Source organism: Brachycentrus maculatus, unplaced genomic scaffold, assembly GCF_059751285.1.
Source record: "Brachycentrus maculatus isolate JH-2025_06_01 unplaced genomic scaffold, ASM5975128v1 h1tg000077l, whole genome shotgun sequence".
NCBI lineage: Eukaryota > Metazoa > Arthropoda > Insecta > Trichoptera > Brachycentridae > Brachycentrus > Brachycentrus maculatus.
Genome location: NW_028280831.1, coordinates 2,127,891 through 2,147,562, shown reverse-complemented (window position 1 = coordinate 2,147,562; position 19,672 = coordinate 2,127,891). Strand labels below are relative to the sequence as shown.

At 29.3% G+C, this 19,672-nt stretch overlaps 2 protein-coding genes across 2 annotated transcripts in view; one reads left to right on the top strand and one right to left on the bottom strand.

The window, feature by feature from the left end:
- LOC148311100 (muscle-specific protein 20-like) overlaps positions 1 to 8,422 on the bottom strand; it is a 34,102-nt gene extending 25,680 nt beyond the window's left edge. Inside the window, exon 1 of the mRNA XM_088257302.1 lies at positions 8,305 to 8,422. Within this exon, the coding sequence (XP_088113428.1) occupies positions 8,305 to 8,328 (24 nt within the window). The 5' untranslated portion in view covers positions 8,329 to 8,422. The remainder of the gene's footprint in view (positions 1 to 8,304) is intronic.
- On the top strand, positions 954 to 7,871 carry LOC148311101 (protein takeout-like). The gene is made up of 6 exons (XM_088257242.1): positions 954 to 1,032; positions 2,130 to 2,222; positions 3,648 to 3,795; positions 5,170 to 5,303; positions 6,110 to 6,259; positions 7,705 to 7,871. Exons 1-6 carry the CDS (start codon positions 954 to 956, stop codon positions 7,869 to 7,871), a joined length of 771 nt encoding a protein of 256 aa, XP_088113368.1.
- Positions 8,423 to 19,672: the final 11,250 nt, after the last annotated feature.

Sequence of the window (19,672 nt, the reverse complement as noted above, 5' to 3'; positions counted from 1 at the left end):
AAAGTTTTTTTTTTAAATCGTCTTTTTTTATTAATGCAACAATATGAATTTAAACACTTATCCACACTCAATGATGTATAAGGCACTGCATCGTATCAACGATGTGTTATCTTGATCGTTAATTGCATGAAGGCAAGTATATTTGATCAGTACTGCGCTTCATTTACAAAAATATGTCTCTTACATATATATATATATATATATATATATATATATATATATATATATATATATATATATATATATATATATATATATATATATATATATATATATATATATATATATATATATATATATATATATATATATATATATATATATATATATATATATATATATATATATATATATATATATATATATATATATATATATATATATATATATATATATATATATATATATATATATATATATATATATATATATATATATATATATATATATATATATATATATATATATATATATATATATATATATATATATATATATATATATATATATATATATATATATATATATATATATATATATATATATATATATATATATATATATAAATAGTACATACATGTTGAGTCAATATTAAACCTGATTTAGATCAGTGGCGGATTCGTAATTTTATACCTGTACGAATATAAAATAGAATTTCCCCGGTAAGAAAGGCGTTGCAGTTCGTCCCTGCTTTGTCTACATGCAATTTCAATGGAGGTTGTATTACATAATTTTACATTCTACAATTTTGCACTGCGGAGTAAAACCTGATATTAGTAAAGCCTAGGCAGTCCTTCAAACATGGTGCTTTTCCAAAGTTCTTAAGTTATTTCCTCACAGTGATAAAATTGGCATTGTTTGAGTATTATATTTCACGAGCCGCCCATTTTATTGAGTTAGAAGAAAAGAAGGAAACATAGCAACGGCCAGTGGAAGTTAAAAATACATTAAAAATGTTTTTCCTGGAAATAGCGTCTGTGTTTATTTTACTGTGTTTTACAGAGGCGAGCGAAAAGTATTTTCGAGAAAAGCGTAAGTATTTTTTCATATCTGCCGCCATCATCAAACAATATACTCGGAAGTTATTCGATAAATCTACAATAACGAGAAATATTTATAAACTCATTTTCCCTTTCCTTAATATTCAAAAATTTTAATGTATAACCGACGTTTTCCTCGCTAACTAATAAAGCTGATATTTTGTGGAAACAATTATTTTTAGTTGTTGGGTAATATATCCAAAATTAAATTAATTAGTTATTGAATTGAATTCTACTTTTATTTACAAATAAATGATAAAATGTAAATATAAGTAGAATTCAATCCAATAACCGTGCTTAATTTTGGATAAATTACCCAACAATTCAGTATGGAATTCTATCACTGCAGTTACAATAAATAAATTATTTTTAGCATTTCTTAGCGTGCTTATTTTGTATCATACGTATATTTTTTTTACTATTTAGCAAACATTGCACCCTAAAAAACGTGTTTTTAATAATAATTATCCAGTCAATACAAGGTTTGATTTACTTCTTTGTACTCCACATCGACAAAATGAATAAATTTATACATATATTAAATGGTAATGCAGCGTCAACATAAAAACACACTTATAATTTTTGTGTAAATGTGGATACAGTCAGTAAGGAGAGCAACGATATGTTTATTTATGGTGACACTTATCCAGTTCAAAAATATTTTATTATATTAGGCTATATTTATAATTTAATATATTTATAATTATTAACATATTAAAGTACATATTACATATATACGTATTAGTTGGCTCCTCAGGCAGAGCGTATGTTGTTTTTTATGTAGTTTTTGTTTGTTTTTTGTTGTTGTATATGTGATGCTAAGCAATTATGTGACGTGTTTGATATTGATTGACAGTAACTAAGGTATCATAAGAAAGGAAAGACATACTCCTAAAAATGATATTTTTTCCGTTTTTAGAGATTTGAAATTCTTTAAAAAAACTACAAAATATTGATTAAGTAAACTAACAACCAACATTAAAAAATAGGTTTTTATTTAAAGTTGTAAAGATAAACCAAATAATTAATCATAGATAAAAGTGGGATTTTATACATTTATTTAGATTAAAGTGTTCTTTTTTATTCCAGCTAATTTCATAAAAACATGCTATAAAAGTAATCCACATTTTGGAGACTGTTCAAGAGAAGCTGTGCAAGGAATATTCGATAAATTAAAAGATGGTAAAAATGAAATGAATTACTAACTTTTGTTCAAAATATTATTGTAATATTATATAAACTAACCGAAACAAAATACTTTTAAATTTCTATTATACCAGCAATCCATAAATCATTGTTCCCCGAATGTCATAACTATCATAACCTGTACGCAGAAATATACAAACATTTATGTATTTTAAAAGATTTAAGCATTTACATTCCCTCTATTTTCCGCTGTTTAATTTTCTAATATTTTTATAAGGATTCCCTTTTCTCATTAAAAATTCAAAACTGTTCGTAGTCTTTTAACGTGCGAGTAAAAAAGATTAATACACTTTTTTATTAATATTTGAGGCTGTAAATTATGTAATCTTTTTTACATAATTTCAAAAATCCAAAGTCGATTTTAAGAACGCTTCTATATTCTAATGGAACGTAGTCGTTTTTTATAACGGATCTAAGAAATGTCGTCTTGGATAAAATACTAGCACATAACAGTTGACGATATTCGACTAATATCTGCTTGTTATTTTAAGAACTACATTTCTGAGATATGACATCGATAAAGTTTATAAATGAACTTTTAACCCGCTGCTAGTCGCCGTGGGGAAAATTGCGTAAATACTCGACGATTTGAGCATTTTCCTCACGCTGCTTTATTTGTCTCAAACATTCATTTATGCAAAAAAACTTTATTTTTCCGTCATCGATTTACTTTGATAAAAATAAAAATGATAGGTAGAGGAGACGAAGAAATGGAATCCCTCGACATGACGGACTAACCCTGGATTAAAATTAATCGACCTGTATACATATACATATGTATAAATACAGAAGGAAACTGAAGTTAACGAATGAATTATTGGCAAAGGTTATTATTTATTAATGAATATATAATGAGGCACTTTAAGTATAAAAAAAATTAAAAACAATTGTGCCGAAGCAATAACGATTTAAATGCCAATTGAATCAAATGCGTATTTATAAAAAATCTCGTTTAATTTTGCACCCAATAAACGAAAGGACAAAATAAAGATCTTCTTTTTTTAAGCGTACTAAATTAAACAGCATCATTTATCTTTATTAGATTCTAAAGCAATTTTTGCAATCTTTGGAAATCAAAAGAACAGAAAATTGAAAAATAATAACTAACTAAAACTAAAACCCTTATCCGCACCCCAATGATGCATAGGGCACTGCGTCATATAAACGCAGTGTTATCTTGATCGTTTACACATGAAGGAAAGGTGATCAGCCCTCCGCTTCAGGTACCAGTCCAGGGTAATAATATTGAATAAATATTACAGTGAAAAAATCACTTATATTTATTTTACCCCCCTTGTGAATCGAACCCGGTACCTCCAGAACGGTAGTCGAGCGTGCTGACCATTACACTACGGAGGCGGACAAATAAAAAAATAATAAACATGTTACTAAATATTTTAGGAATTCCTGAAATTGGTATTTCGCAACTGGACCCACTAAAAGTTCCCAAAATAAGGATTTTACAAGGAGAAGGGCCTGTAAGTGTCAATGCAGCCCTTGATGACGTCACTGTTAAGGGTTTTGGAAATACGAAGGTTCTTATTAGTGAGTAAGTATTACGTTGATTAGAATAATACGATTGACTTATTTCAAATACTTCAATGGTAAAAATAGCATACACGTTTTTAAGTAAATTTTGAAAATAAGTAATGATTTCCTTAAAACTCATATTTAATATTAAAGCACAAATCCATGTTTTGTTACATGATGTTATTGCCATAGTTAAATTTGGCTGCAAAATTTGATCGTTTTGTCTTTCAGTATGTTAGAATATATTGTATCCATTATTAATTTTTAAATTTCAACATAGCTAATTAAATATGTAAATACAATTAATTACCGTTAATTTCCGATTTGATTACACATGACTATTAAATTCATATAAATAATGTGAGTACTTTTGTTTGCCCGTAGTGAAAAATTTTCACCTTTATTCGGGAAATCCTGTACAGTAATATTCAGAAATTATAAATAAGTTATATTTAACAAATAAACTGGTAGCAACTCCCCACCAAACATTGATAACATATTTACACTTCATTTACGTGTGTCCTAATTAATGTTAATACTAAAACCAAACTTCCAAATATTTTATTTTTAACAGTATCTCATTTGATATTACTTTTCATTCAATTGTTTATCGGTATGAAATACTTAGTGAAATATTTTTAACAGTAGAATATTGGATTTATATAAACTTTGACGAAAAACTCAATTTAAAATGTAGTGTGAAAAAATAAAATAAAATATCCTTTCTTTATCAGTAGTTTTACTGTAAGAATTAGCAGACATTTGCTCTGCCGTTTTTCAAATTGTTTTTGGGGACATTTTTAAAATGTCATAAACGAAGAAAATATTTTATATAAATTCCACGGAGAGATATGCCGTATCCAATCCCATTTTTGTTACTATACGTGTTATGATTATTATTTCTAATGTACGTTATTCTTAATTACGTAAAAATATATTACATATAAAATATCGAAAAATATATTACATATATGTAAATGTATAACGTAAAAATATATTACATAAGAAAATAGGTAAAACATAACGTTTTACCTATTTTATAAAATATTATAACTTCATTAATTGATTCAGCAATCACTTTGTGGTAAATATGTCTCCATTTTAATTTATGTTTTACTTTGTAAATACCACTATTAAAAAATATATATATCATTAAATATTTAACATTAAATAATAAATATTTAAAATTAATAATAAAAAAAAATTAACGTTTATTATGTTAATGTATTTACGTACTGCTTACTCTTTATACGTTGTTTATATGTAACTTTTACCATTTCGAACTATAATATGTTTTTATTTAAATATACAGACTTTAAATAAAGGCAAATAAAAGTTAATAAAGGCATGTCCAAATTTACAAAATTTTAACTTAAAGTTTAATTTGCTTCAGGGTGGACAGCAAAACGTACGACTTTTTCACCAGAATCAAAATTCCACATTTAAGAATCGAAGGTACATACAATCTTAGAGGGAAAATTCTTTTGGTACCCTTACTTGGTAGGGGGAAATGCTGGTTTGAACCGAGTAAGTAAAATAGAAATAAAATAAAATATGCTTATTTATGTTTGTAACACTTGAGTAATTTATTGAAGTTATTTAGGTCACAGGCGAGTAGATGTTCAATGCATTTATACTCGCCGTGCCGCGTCGTGATGATGGTACCAGTGAACCTAATATTTTTTTACAATCAAATTAACTTTTTGTACAATTATTTCTTTATTTTTCATGTATTGATTACTATATTTTAGTACAATTATTATCGTATGACCATTAATATAATAATTATATTTTACATGACGACAATTAGACGAAAAATGTTGTTTGTTTCGCAAGTTATCACTAAGTACTTTAACGCATTCTGAATTCTGATAGTGATACTGGTAACTCCACGAGTGTTGTAAAGAACTTGTATTTTGTTAGATTTTCCACGTCATCTCTTTACTGTTATGATGCTCTGATACTGAGACGCCTTGCGCATATTCCGTTACCGGAGCACTAACGTCAGGAATGTCGTCAGTAGCTAGCATGCGCTCTCTAGCAAATTATATTTCCCGCTTCTTTGTAACTAGATTTCCTTATCTCTCTCTCTGCTCCTGCTGTCTGCTAGCCTGGTAGACTCATGTACAAATTGTGTATTGGCTGGCCATTTTGTTTGAAAACTTTGTTTTGAAAGTAAATAAGAAAAGAGAATTTAGGTTATGAAAATTATTTGTTGTTCAAGGAAATTCCCTTTTGAGAGTTAAAATAATTTGATTAATCAAAATTACTCGACCCACGTTAATTAATGCATTACATGAGTACTTTGATGTTTAATATTTTTTTATTTTCAGCAAATATGGAAATCGATATACTGAGCGATGTGAAATTATATAAAAGAGATGAATTCACATTTTTTAATGTCACCGCTACACACGTAAAATTTAATATTGGAGGATTGACATTAAGGATGAACAATTTATTCGACGGTATTAAAGCACTAGGTAATTTATTTTAGTATATATGAATACGCAATTATATAAACTATCAATTTCAGTCAATATAAAAAAAAATATGTAGAACATTCAACACTTTTTTTAATAAATTTTTAATGTTAATAATTATATCGTAAAATATTTTCACAATTGAAGCTGTATTTATATTCATATGAGATGGTAGATTTCAGCATAATGTGGTGGATGTTATAACCGAGTTTTTATTTATGCTTTGCTCATAATAAATTATATGCAGTTGATTGAAGCGTTACAGAGTAAATTAAAGTTATCGGGCGCGGGAAACATATTTTAATGACGTTTGCCGATGCCAGGAGAGCGAGCGTAGGTGGTCAAAATTTACTTGGGAATCGGCCAAAAGAACTCTTCTTCAAGTCTATAAATATTTCGCCTATTTTCGACCCAGCTTCTCGAGAATTCTGTACGTTGTGGAAATACGCAAATACATACGTACATATTTGAATTCGTGATTCAGTATGCTAGTGCCATCTAGAGGCTGATGGAAAAATCACACTGGCATGCGGTAGGGAAACCCATTGCCGCCGGCGCTAGTAGCTGAGCAAGCTGAATATCAGTGAATTTTGTATTTCCAACCTCCTCGATGTTGTGAGCTCCTGGTATTTTGACGTTCAAGTTGAGAGCGCCGAGAGCGGTGAGGGCGCGAAACTGGGCGTTCCAAAGGGGAGATTAATGAGTTCAACAACAAACCCTCGCTTGAAGTAGAAAGAAGTAAAATGAACACTATCCCGATAGAGCAAATAATTTATTAAAAAAAATATTATTCATTAAAATATTATTAAAAAGTATTGAGATACATGAAAGCAATCAATTGATTGCATTCGCAATATTTGGCTCATTAGATATTGAATGGCTATTAAAATGTGTACTTACAAGTAGTCTGGGCTTTTGGAACATTTTAATGGCATACTCACTAACCGGTTCCTCCCGAAATGTATACAAACATCCTGAATATCTTTGAAAATTTTCAATTCTATCTAGGTTGGTTGTGCATATTATTTACCATTTGCGTATAATGAGCCTCGTTTTGTCTATCCAACATTGATAACATTTAGAAGTGACACTAGTTGCTTCGACATATTGATTTCTGGGTAATTAGATAGGGAATTGGCACTTAATATTAAAGTTTCTTCAAGAAAAATATTGACATATAAATCGTCTCTTGTTATTTAGATTCCCAAACTAGAGAAATCATTCATTTGCCCCAGTGCTAGATTTATACAAAATGAGTATCATCAAATTATTTTACTCCTGAATATTTTTTTTATGTAGAAATATTTATAAAGCCATATATTTGGGTTAACCAGCGTATTATTTGCTCTTATGAACTTTGTGTTTAACATAACACATGTAAGTGGAATATGATGATAATGTTTATTTTTTATGTTGATGTCAATAATGCGTTTCCTTTCCAACAGAGGACAGCACGAACTCCTACCTCAATGCCAACTGGCGGCCAGTGGCTGAATCACTGCGTCCAATTTTGGCGCGAACCATAGAAGACATTATGATTGTCATTCTCCAGAAGATATTCCATACTGTTCCAGCCAATTTTCTTATAGCGGACATAAAAGAACCAAAATAGCACAGACGTACATACAAAACCACAAACATTACACTTTGTATGTACAACGTAATCATATGTACCATATTTTTATTTCAATTAAACATTAAGGAATTTATATTTTTTCTGTTTAATATTAACAATGTGTGTAATGGAGAACTAATTTATATGTTTTTTGTTTTACCTCATAATAAAAAAAGTCGAAAATTCGTCATTGTATTTGATTTTCACCATATTTTATAAAAGCAATTTTATAAATACCCATACAAAATCTACAATTCATCAATATTTTTCCAGAAATTTTCAGGGAACAAACGACGATTAAAAAAAACACATCGTTATTATTTTATGCATATTTAAATCAAACTACACTTTTTCCACACTATTATCTCATTGTTGACGGTGACAATAGATCAATTTTCGCGAGACAAAAAGAAAAACATTATTCACATACCTGCCACAACGGACGACCAGGCATGGTGACTCGAAATACTATTTGACACTTGACACAAATGAAGGGGCAGTCCCTGGAGACGCTTTGAACTTGTTGGTTGAATAAACCGAAATGAAATGCCGGTTTTAGGTCAAACCATGTGTTTTATACTGTATGGGAAACAAGTTGTAGCTCTGTCTTAGTAGTGGTGCTACACACGGTAGCGTTGTGCAAGTATTTATTTTTATATACACTCATCCCTGTGTTTACCGTCCATTGGTGATCGCGGCAGTGCTGTAGCCGGGATTAAATTCAAATACAATATGTAAGAGACAAAAAACTATTGGTCGTTTTCTTTATTTAAATTAAAGTACTAAAATTGAAACAAACAAACAAAAAAATCAACTATCACAGCTGTTTCTTTAATTATTTCAAATAGAATGCACACATATGATTTAATTACAAGCATTTTATCAATTCGACGGTTTCTCTATTTTACAAAATTAATTTAAATATAAATATCAAAGTACAAATGTATACTATTTCTATCCTTGAATTATGTTTTATTTAAAATAAAATATAACACACATTACAAAATTTTTGGTTTGAAAGAAGTCACCAGAAAATAGTGTCTAATACATACAATAAACCTTATTTAAAATAAAATTCTCATTTAAAACATGATGGTAAAATTAAGCTTTACTATTTGGAAACTTCGAATAACAATTTGATATATTTTACAAAAATTATGATATATGATTCCATGTATGATTGTATGGTCTGAAAGAATTTAAAAATAAATGTGTTGTACGATGTAAGGAGATGTAAATATATACATATATGATGAAAATTCAATATAAAAAATAGTTTGTATTAAATGTAATATAAGCAAAGTAAAGAAATAAAAATAAAAATAAATCTCTAAATACTTATTTATGTTTTTGTTATCGAACAACTTTATTTTCGTCTACGTGTTATCTTTGACTATGTTAAATTTAAGATAATTTACCGTACCTTTACATTAAAATAAACATTTATTAACATTTGAAAAAAAATACACATATTTCTATTTTTTAAAAACAACATTTACATATTTCTCGCGCTTTCCTCTCTACAAATGAAACGGTCAAATCTGAGCTTGCCAGGTTCGCAGATTGCATTTATTAATAATATACAATATTGCTTGCATTTAACACGAAGATATATAAGTGCATAAAGCGGTAAGGTAATCGACCTTCTCTTTGATAACCATTACAACATCCGTTGAAAGGGAAACTCGGAGGGCCTCTCGGTTTCCTTTGAATGCACAAAAGGAATCGCAAATTAAGGCAGCAGAAGTTTGAGGAGATACATCGGTTGAAAATGCAGTTTGCTGCAGTTTACTATATATGCGTATTATAGTATAATGCATTCCGCTTTGGTAGATAGTGTGCAGGCGAATGCACTCGATGCAGACGCTAGGTTCTGTTTGCAGTGTCGCCTTTTCAACGATATTGGAACGTCGGCACTGTTGCATTATGTTAAATTATAAAAATAAAATAAATAACAATAAAGAATAATTTATTTTATAAAAATAAACTTCATCGTGTGTTCAATTTTTTATAACAAAACAGCGTGAAATAATGTGGTAAAAATCGCAATAATTTATTATATGTTAGTATCTTTAATGATTTTTTTCAAACTGTTTAAATTTTTATTTTATTTTTTATAATGACATGAATTTAAAAAAACAAAAACTACCTCAAATAATTATTTATTTTACTTTTCTCTTGCTAGTTTTCTCTTTGTTCGGGTGGCATCTTTTGATCCCGGATAAATACAACCAGGAGCACATACATACTGCCGATAAAATGACCATTTCAAGTTAGAATAGTACTGGAAAAGTACGAATATTACTCATGATATCCTGATAGTTGCCAGACTCCAGGCTACACGCCTTTATCCAGCACCACTCGGTGACGTCACAGGACTTCTGCGCTTACTCAGCTTCGTAAACTTAGAATTCTGCCCACATTCTACACCCATACACTTTTCGCAACATATTTCTCATTAATTGGAGAAATAAGTGTTTTATTAAAATTTGTGATAAAGCCAACTTTTTCGTTAAATGTTTCAGCTATTTTTTTAATAAAAAATATAAATAGTCAAAATGTTACTTTGTTTTAAAATCACTTTAAAGTGTGCTTCTTTTTTATAATGATTTTAAAACATGGTTAAATTTTAATTATAAAATGGAAAATCACAAAGTTAGTGCTTCAAATATAAATTTAAAAAAATATTGATTAAGAAAATAATGCGTAATGCGAGCATAATGGAAGATTTTACATGCAGGTCAAACACATCAAAAATTTATTATTTTTTAAATTCATTTATATATTTTTTGTATGATTATAAATCCATAAAACAGATCAACTTTCTTTTCAGCTCTTCATAAAATGGCCTAGAATTATGACAAATTGGAATAACTTGTGTTGGGTTGTGGTCCCGTGGTTAGTGTCGCGGACTTTTGGGTCAGAGTTCTCGGTTCGAACCCACTCTACCACAATTTGATACCTATTTCTAATAATGAGCAGTTTAGGCTCAGAGAAATACTATGAATATTTCTCTTTTTTAATTAATTAATATTGCTAATAATACATGTTTGTAATAGTGTTGCCATATATGAGTCAGACAGGAGACTTATTGGGTGCTGTGTAATACATAGTAGAGTCTGGATTTAACAGAGCCAAGAGGACTGGTACATTTTTCTCTTATAAGGTCTGTCTTATATTCATGATTTTTTGACTTTGAACCAGCTTTATTTTAAAAGGTTTCTTATATCTATATTATATCTTATGTCTAGATCTATTACATCTAGGTTTGACTCTACTTTTTTTTCTTACACAAGCAATAATACCTATATATATATATATATATATATATATATATATATATATATATGTATATATATATATATATATATATATATATATATATATATATATATATATATATATATATATATATATATATATATATATATATATGTATATTTAATTTTTCAGTAAAAAAATTATCGTGATATAAAGTATCCATGAAAATCCCTTTAATTTCTCAACTGAAATTCTTTTGGTCGAGTGTATTATCATAAACATTCTGGGTGTAAATTTAGCTTCCTTTCTTCATGATCACCTGCGAGACTTTGGACCGTGGTTTCTGAATTCTAGGTTAAGCGAGTTAAAAAATATTGTTTGACTTATCTACCATAAAAAAAAATACTAAAATTAAAAAGTTTACCTTAAAATCACTGGTTGTGAAGATTTCTTGGTAATGTATTTTTTAATTCAAATAATTTGGGGAACTCTTTAATTATGTGTGGCAATTATTTTAATATAACGGTTAACTAGCGACTCTATCAAATGTATTGCCATTTGTCTAATTCATTATGTTACTTTATGTATCTTTTATTTATTCAATCAAATATTGGTAAAAATAAAGTTAATAAATACCGATAAATGGGTGATCGCACTTTTATTAAAATAATACTTATTTTAAAAAGTTTTTAAATGATTTACGTATGACCTTATTCTTTGGCAGATTCGAGACCGGTGAGTGATCAAGAAATCAATAATATTCTAGAGATAGATACTAAGTAGACAGATACTTTTTTGTTGATTGTCTTTAAACATTTCATTAAACAAGACGAATATTTTGTTATAATAGCTTATTGCAAAAAAACTAAACCGATTTTTTGTTAAATATTTATAATGTTTACCAATCGTCGGTGTTTTTTTTTGTATGAAGCTGTAAATAAAAAATTTTATTTTATCCGTAAAATGATTGATCCACTAACTTATTATTATGCAAGATAAAAAATATATTTTGCAAATGAAACATCAAACAAATATGCTTGCTTTCATGATTCAGTGATATGAATTTTTATGTGAGTATTTTCATTTATAATATCGGATATCCATAGATTCGAACGCAATTTATTATTAAATGATTTATACATATCGCTCACTCCTTTCAAGAACGTCATAAATCAAAAAACTTGATTTTTCAGGAGAACGTTTTCAAAGTTTAAAAATATAATACAATGTATTAAAAATCAATATCAAGCCACTTATTCAACTTTTTAGTGTGCAACATATCTTTTTAGGTAAAAGCTGAAGGTTTTATCTCCATTTGAAAAATATTAAGTATATTCAAAAAAATTATTAAACAATACCTTTTCTTCAAAATGTAAAAACAACACTTTCTGCCCTGTAGCGGGTAAATATTAAGTTAAAAATATGCCGCTTTTGCTGGGATATAGTACATTTTCTGGGCATTCCGAAAACATGCATAACTGAAAATCGACGACTTTTGATTTATGACGTTCTTGAAAGGAGTGAGCGATATGGGAAAAAGAACACTTTTGAGGAGTGAATAATGTCATAAATGAAGAAGAATTACTCTTTTGGTATGTGTTATAAATATTTTATCGAGATTCAAGGTGAATTATTTTGATTTAAACTGCTTTATATTTCTTCATTATTCAAACCATCATCCGCACCCGATGGTGCATAGGGCACTGCATCATATAAACGCAGTGTTATCTTGATCGTTAATACATGAACGAAAGGTGATCATGTTTTGAATATTGAAATCATTAACTTTGTGGATCATATTGATATATTATTTTGAGAAATAAAAAGTCATTAATAAACCCTGAAGAGGGCAACAGGTTATTGCCGAAACTAGTTGGTTGTTAATAAAAATGTGAGTGGATCAAAAAACAAAGTCTTTTTATTTCTCAAAATAATATAGAAAGGTGATTAGCCCTCCGCTTCAGGGAACTACTCCAGGGTAATATTGAAAAAATACCAGAGTGAAAAATTACTTATATTTATTTAAACCCACCATGGAAATCGATCCCGGTATCTCCAGTGTGGTAGCCAAGCGTTTTGACCATTACACTACGGAGGCGGACAATTATACTAGCGGCTTTATATTAGTAGATCTATTAATGTAGCGGACTATATCAAAGTACTATACGCTTTGCATTGACGGTCCAGATATGGTCAGTCGATATTTTTAAATCATTATCTGCCTTTATATAGTCAGATCAAGTGCATAGAACAAGGCAAGCCTGGGTAGATCAGTTAGTAAGTAAAACATGAAAGGTCATGCATTTAGCTAAAGCATTATGCAAGTCATGTTCCTAATTATACAATATCACATTTTAAAATAATTTTTAATGGCTTGTCTATTGTTCAATATTAAATTAACCTGGATTTCAGAAACTGGACGTCATTGGATAAAAATTATAAATGTCTCCAGAGAAATATAGCAATTTATGAGAAGGATAATTGGAAATCTGACAGTCAAAAGTCTGCGTAATCGGAGGGCATGTATGACTAGATGTATGGATGTGAAGGAGGCGAAGAGTGTATGTCAGGACAGAAGAGTGTGGCGTTCCATCCTCTCTGCCTACCCCTGCGGGGAAACGGCGTGATGGTAGTAGTGTAGTGTAGTGTAGTGAATCATATTTGTGAACAAGTATTTGAACACACTCATAATGTTGTAGAAGAAATGAATACATTTATAGTTTTTGAGATTAATGTAATTTTGTACACGAGAAATAATGCAAAGTAGTATTTTTACATACATAATTTACCATTAACTTCTTCTTTAGTTGTTTCTGTTAAATACTGGTCAGTGTTAATACTGGTAATATGCTGTATATAAATGTGCATACATAGATCGCTCACTCCTATCAACAACGTCATATATCAAAAATCGTCAATTTTCAGTTGTGCATGTTTTCGGAATGCCCAGAAAATGTACGATATCTCAGAAAAGGCGGCATATTTTTAAGTTAACATTTACCCGATACAGGGCAGAAAGTGTTGTTATTGCATTTTGAAGAAAAGGTATTGTTTAATTATTTTTTTTAAATATACTAAATATTTTTCAAATGGATAAAAAACCTTCAGGTTTTACCTAAACAGATCTGTTGCATAGTATAAAGTTCAATAAGTGGTTTGAATTTTTTTTCTCATACATTTTATTATATTCTTAAACTTTAAATACGATCTCCTGAAAAATAAAATATTTTGACATATGACGTTGTTGAAAGGAGTGGGCGATAAGGATAACCTATATGCACTTTTTACAAAATAAGTTTGTCACTTGAATTTGATTTAATTGCAGTAAGCTTCATGTATTAATGATAACGTCAACTACATGATACACTTTTAGGATTACGGTGCATAAATATAATTTAGGATTTGCGTGCAAAACCAGGTCAAGATCGAAGTGAACTTCACATTGCAAACGTCATGGGTGGATTTTGGCAGACCTTGCGAGAATCCCAACGTACGCGATTTGCCGTGTTTTAGCTAAATGTACCGAATAATCACATAATTATTTTCACAATGCTGTTTGGAAGCAGCTAGATCCTAGGATTCTGTAATTTAAAAGAAAATGTTCTGGAAGGTAATCAGTTTTGGCAAGACATTTATTTCACATTTCTATAAATAAGTTTCATTTTAAGAAAATATAAATTACCATTGCAAGCATTGATAAAACATAACTTAAATACATATTACTTTGATTATTTTTTTTTTAGAAAAAAATATACTTGGAAAATTGACATTCAACGGAATGTCACAATACAGATTTTCTTTTTTTCAGGTCTTCAAATTCACAAAATTACAAAACGTGTTTTTTTTTCAGAATCATTGTTTTCAAATGTATTTTTTTATTTGTACTGTAAAATACCTATATTTATGATTTACCTACCGATTTTTAAACATTGGTTTGTTTCTTTGATAATGTCAATATTTTATCAATTTATTATTTGTGAATCATAAAGGATTAATATTTTTCTAATTTATATTTAACTTTTTGAAGACCATTTTTTTATTCTTTGCATTCCGCAACATTATCAAACACCGGTGTTAGATATTTATACGAAATGCATTAAAATATATGACACAATAGATTATAAGAAATTTTGCTAGTAACATTTTTTAAAAACGGATAGTTATTACCACAAAATGACTGGTGAATCCCACTGCAATTGATGAAACTTTTCATGACTAGTGTTCTCAAATTATAATTAAAATCACCTTATAACGAAAAATCCATACAATAAAAGACACAAAGTGGTTCTTATCCCCTGTATTTAAACTTTATCCAGTTAGAATAAAAAAATATTTTAGTATATTACCGTCACTGTGCGAAATGTGGTTAGAATTATTATAAACGAAAACCGTTTCCGTACATTTAACAACAATAGTGCAATAGAAATTAAAAATTAATATATTTCCTGCAATTTTTTCCATAGTTCCTTAGGAGTCTGAAAAAACACTGCAAAAACATAGTATCAATGAATTTAAACATGGTATTTTTTTCATCTCACCATAGATGTCTCTTATGAAATTTTAGTGATTCAAATACTATGTTTCGAATTTAAACTATGTATAAAGAAGTTCCAAGAATTTGAGTAGTGAGGTTGTCAATCATAGGTAGAATTGGTGAATGTTACACGTGTGTAAAGTGATCACTTAAACAAACCTATGACGGTCGTAAGCTCCGTAAATGCCCAGACGTTCATATTTTTCTTCATCTATGTTGAGATGTCAAAAAATATACAAAAAATAACTCCTACAATTGGAGATAATCCAGGTTTCTAAACATGTATTTGGACACACTCATCATGTAATAATTTTAACATGATTTTTTGTTGTTATTGATGAATTAATCTCAATACAACATATGTTTTACAGTCAGTGAGTACAGTCATATTTTTTTTATGTTGGAATTAACAGATTTGCTCTCTTCTTGTTATGGCGGACAGAATTAGGCACAGGGCCAAATTTAAAAAAAGCAACATTCATCGAAACTTGCCGACCTGATAATGGGTAGGATTATAAATTTCTTACAAATTATCCCTCATGATTTATTATTTTTTTATGACGTATAAAAAGTCACTTTTTAACAAGAGAACCTTAAGATTGTGTTTTATTTTTTAAACAAATTATAAATTTTCATTTACAACATTTTGCGTCCAAATGCTTGTTCACAAATCAGGATTATCTCCAATTATCGGAGTATTTTTCATTTTATTTTTTGATGTCTCATCAAAGATGAAGAAGAATATAGAATTCTGGGCATTTACGGGGCTGACGACCGTCATAGGCTGGTTTAAGTGATCACTTTACACACGTGTAACATTCACCAATTCTACCTATTATTGACAACCACACTACTCAAATTATTGTAAGTTCTATATACATATATGTATATATATATGAACCAATTTTGAAACATTGTTTCTTGAATCACTAGAACTTCATTAGAGACATCTTTTGGTCGCTAGCCCCGTAAATGCTCAGACTTCCATATTCTTCTGCATCTTTGATGAGATGTCAAAAAATAATATGACAAATTTTCGTGTTTCGTTCAAGGGAAAATCTTTTCATATCAAGTTTTCTTCGTCTTCAGCTTATGTTATGCTTCCACATTCGCCTGGTGCATAAGGTACTGCATCGTATATAAGCAGTGTTATCTTGATTTTTCAATACATGATTGAAAGGCGATCAGCCCACGCTTCAGGTACACCAGTCCAGGGAAATATTAAATAAATATTAGAGTGAAACATAACTTTGATTAATTTTGAACCTACTTGGAATCGAGCACGAGAATCCAGTACGGCAATCAAACGGGCGGGCTATGCTAACAAACATTTTCAAAACATTCAAAAACCCTTCTACGTACCTCAATGGTGCATAAGGCACTGCATTATATAAACGCAGTGTTATCTTGATCGTTAACACATGAAGGAAAGCTCCGCTTCAGGCACCAGTCTAGGGTAATATTGAATAAATATTAGAGTGAAAAAACATGCTAACATTGCAAATAAAATATTCCTAAAATGTCGAGATTCCGCCTACTCACGAGGATTTAAATAAAGTAATGAAATTACAAAGACAAGTTGGCAGTTTATTTTTGCAAATGCCCGTGTAATGATAATTATGTTTAAAATAAGATCTTCCAGTAAGTCTTGTCACTCAACAGGACTGATGTAAATCTCTCTTTAACAAATAGTTTTGCGATGAAATTTTAGAGAGTATAGGTTATAATAGTCTTTCTGGCAGCAATGACTGTTCAGACAAAATTAGAATACATTGTTTATGTTAATCTCCCGAGCGATTCCTTTGTTTTGTGAGTATAACGTTTGCCTATTCTCAATAATTAAAGACGTCTAGGTTTATTTTAACCACAAGGGACTAATACACATTAGCAGAGTATAAATCGAGTAAAGTACGTAAAGTACTCTATCTGCAAATTTGTTACTTTACAAGAGAGAGCTTAGAAGATTTTTTCAATGTATTTTTTTTTATTAATTAACGGTTTTATCCAAAACTCTATACTAGTATTATACATTCAAAAACACGATAAAATAATGTATTCAATCATTTTAAAACTTTATGCTTTTGTCAAAATAAAGTAATTAGCGTTTTAGGAGGTCAGTTCATTTCGAAAATTCGATGTAGATAGCGTCTTATACGCCTGAAAACTAGGCGTAATTTATTTGATATCCATTTTTTGTTTCTTTACATTTGTAAATAACGGTCAGTTGATAGCATACACCAAATATCTCAAAATTGTAGTTGAGCACTTTACGTAGGGCACGTTGAAATTACACAATCTAGTACAAGTACGGGTATGCAGTGCTATTCTCTTTATCCTTTCTATTATGCCTTGTCCATTTGCTTACCTATCTGTATAACAGTTATATCTTTTACCCCGAATTCGTTCACTTTTAAAAATCATAAAATTTTGCTAATTTGTCTCAGCCTCCGTAGTGTAATGGTCAGCACGCTCGGCTACTGTTCTATAGGTCCCGGGTTCGATTCCCAGGGGGGTCAAATAAATAAAAGTGATTTTTTCACTCTAATATTTATTCAATATTACCCTTGACTGGTAACTGAAGCGGAGGGATGATCACCTTTTCTTCATGTGTTGACGATCATGACAACACTGCGTTTATATGATGCAGTGTCTTATGCATCATTGGAGTGCGGATAAGGGTTTGAAGAAGAAGAAAAAATGACTCAAGGGACCTTTTAGATTTTTATTATTTATCAGATTTTAGATATTTGACTTCTCAACATAGAGAGGGAAATCTTTACATTTACATAGCTTATGACCTATCATAGGCTGGTTTAAGTTTTAATGATCGCTTAAGTTCTTTTTCACGTATGTTCAGATATCAAATATAAAACTATAACTTCTATAAGTGGAGAAACCTTATTTTGTGAACAAGGATTTGGATACACCCAAAATGTTGTACTATTATGCTTTGTACTATATACGAACTTACATGGAATATAAATGTAATTAATAAATTACCTTCCACAAAAAAGGCCGGAGGAATATTGCTTGAAGAAAGAAAACTTTGATTTCATAATTTAATTCTAATTTTAATTTAATTAAAGGATGGGAGCATTTAAATTAAATAAAAAGTTTTCAGCTGTGTTTGGAACTGGTTGGGATTTCGCCATCTGTAGGTATCCATGAAGAATATGGAACTTGATATCCTTACCTTCATATAATATGATGTAGTATCGCGTCGATTCGGGCTGGTGCCCTATGCACCAACTGGGTGCGGATAAGGGTATTTCAATATTTATTTTACAACTATCGCTTTGAACTAATTAGTAAAAATAATTAACCACTCCTTCTGAAATTAAAAATAAAGAAATACATTATTATTAAAACTCCAATTTATAATAGTTTTTTTTTTCATAAAGTGGCAAGAGTTTATATTATCGTGATATTATTAAGGGTAAGATCAATTTTTTGTTTACCGAGAAAAAAGACAAATGTTAAATTCATTCCACTAATCAGTCTTTCAAGAAATTCCAGGTGATTCGTAAAATGAAATTAGAAAATTATTAATAAATAAATAAATAATATTTGAAAAAATTCTACGCTCTAAAACTACCTGACAATTCATATGGGAAATCCCAACTACGAGAGAAGCATAAAATTGAGGAGATCGAATTTCATCGTACCGCATTTCTCATGAAAACAGTACAATACACACACACACTCATAAAATATGTAACACGATCATTTATAAACAATTTTTAACAAATATATATAAGTAAATGACTTCATTATGAGAATATCGTTACTCTTTGAAATTATTTAATACATTCATGGTTTTAAAGAGTGCCGGTCAAAAAGAATATCGGTTAGTTAGTTGATGATCAGAAATGAATTCTCGTATCGGTTATCTCCTCGTTTGCTATGTGATCCTGGTAAAAACCGAATCAGTCGATAGAACGTAACGGGTATTGCCAATCCATTGATCGGAAATTGGTAGCATGGTCGGTATGAATTTATCTAA

Bases quoted from the DNA above. Each gene is read 5' to 3' on its own strand.
- LOC148311101 (XM_088257242.1), top strand. From the start codon at position 954: ATGTTTTTCCTGGAAATAGCGTCTGTGTTTATTTTACTGTGTTTTACA. The intron at 1,033-2,129 runs GTAAGTATTTTT...TTTTTATTCCAG, and splicing joins AAAGTATTTTCGAGAAAAGC to CTAATTTCATAAAAACATGC. The intron at 3,796-5,169 runs GTAAGTATTACG...AATTTGCTTCAG, and splicing joins ACGAAGGTTCTTATTAGTGA to GGTGGACAGCAAAACGTACG.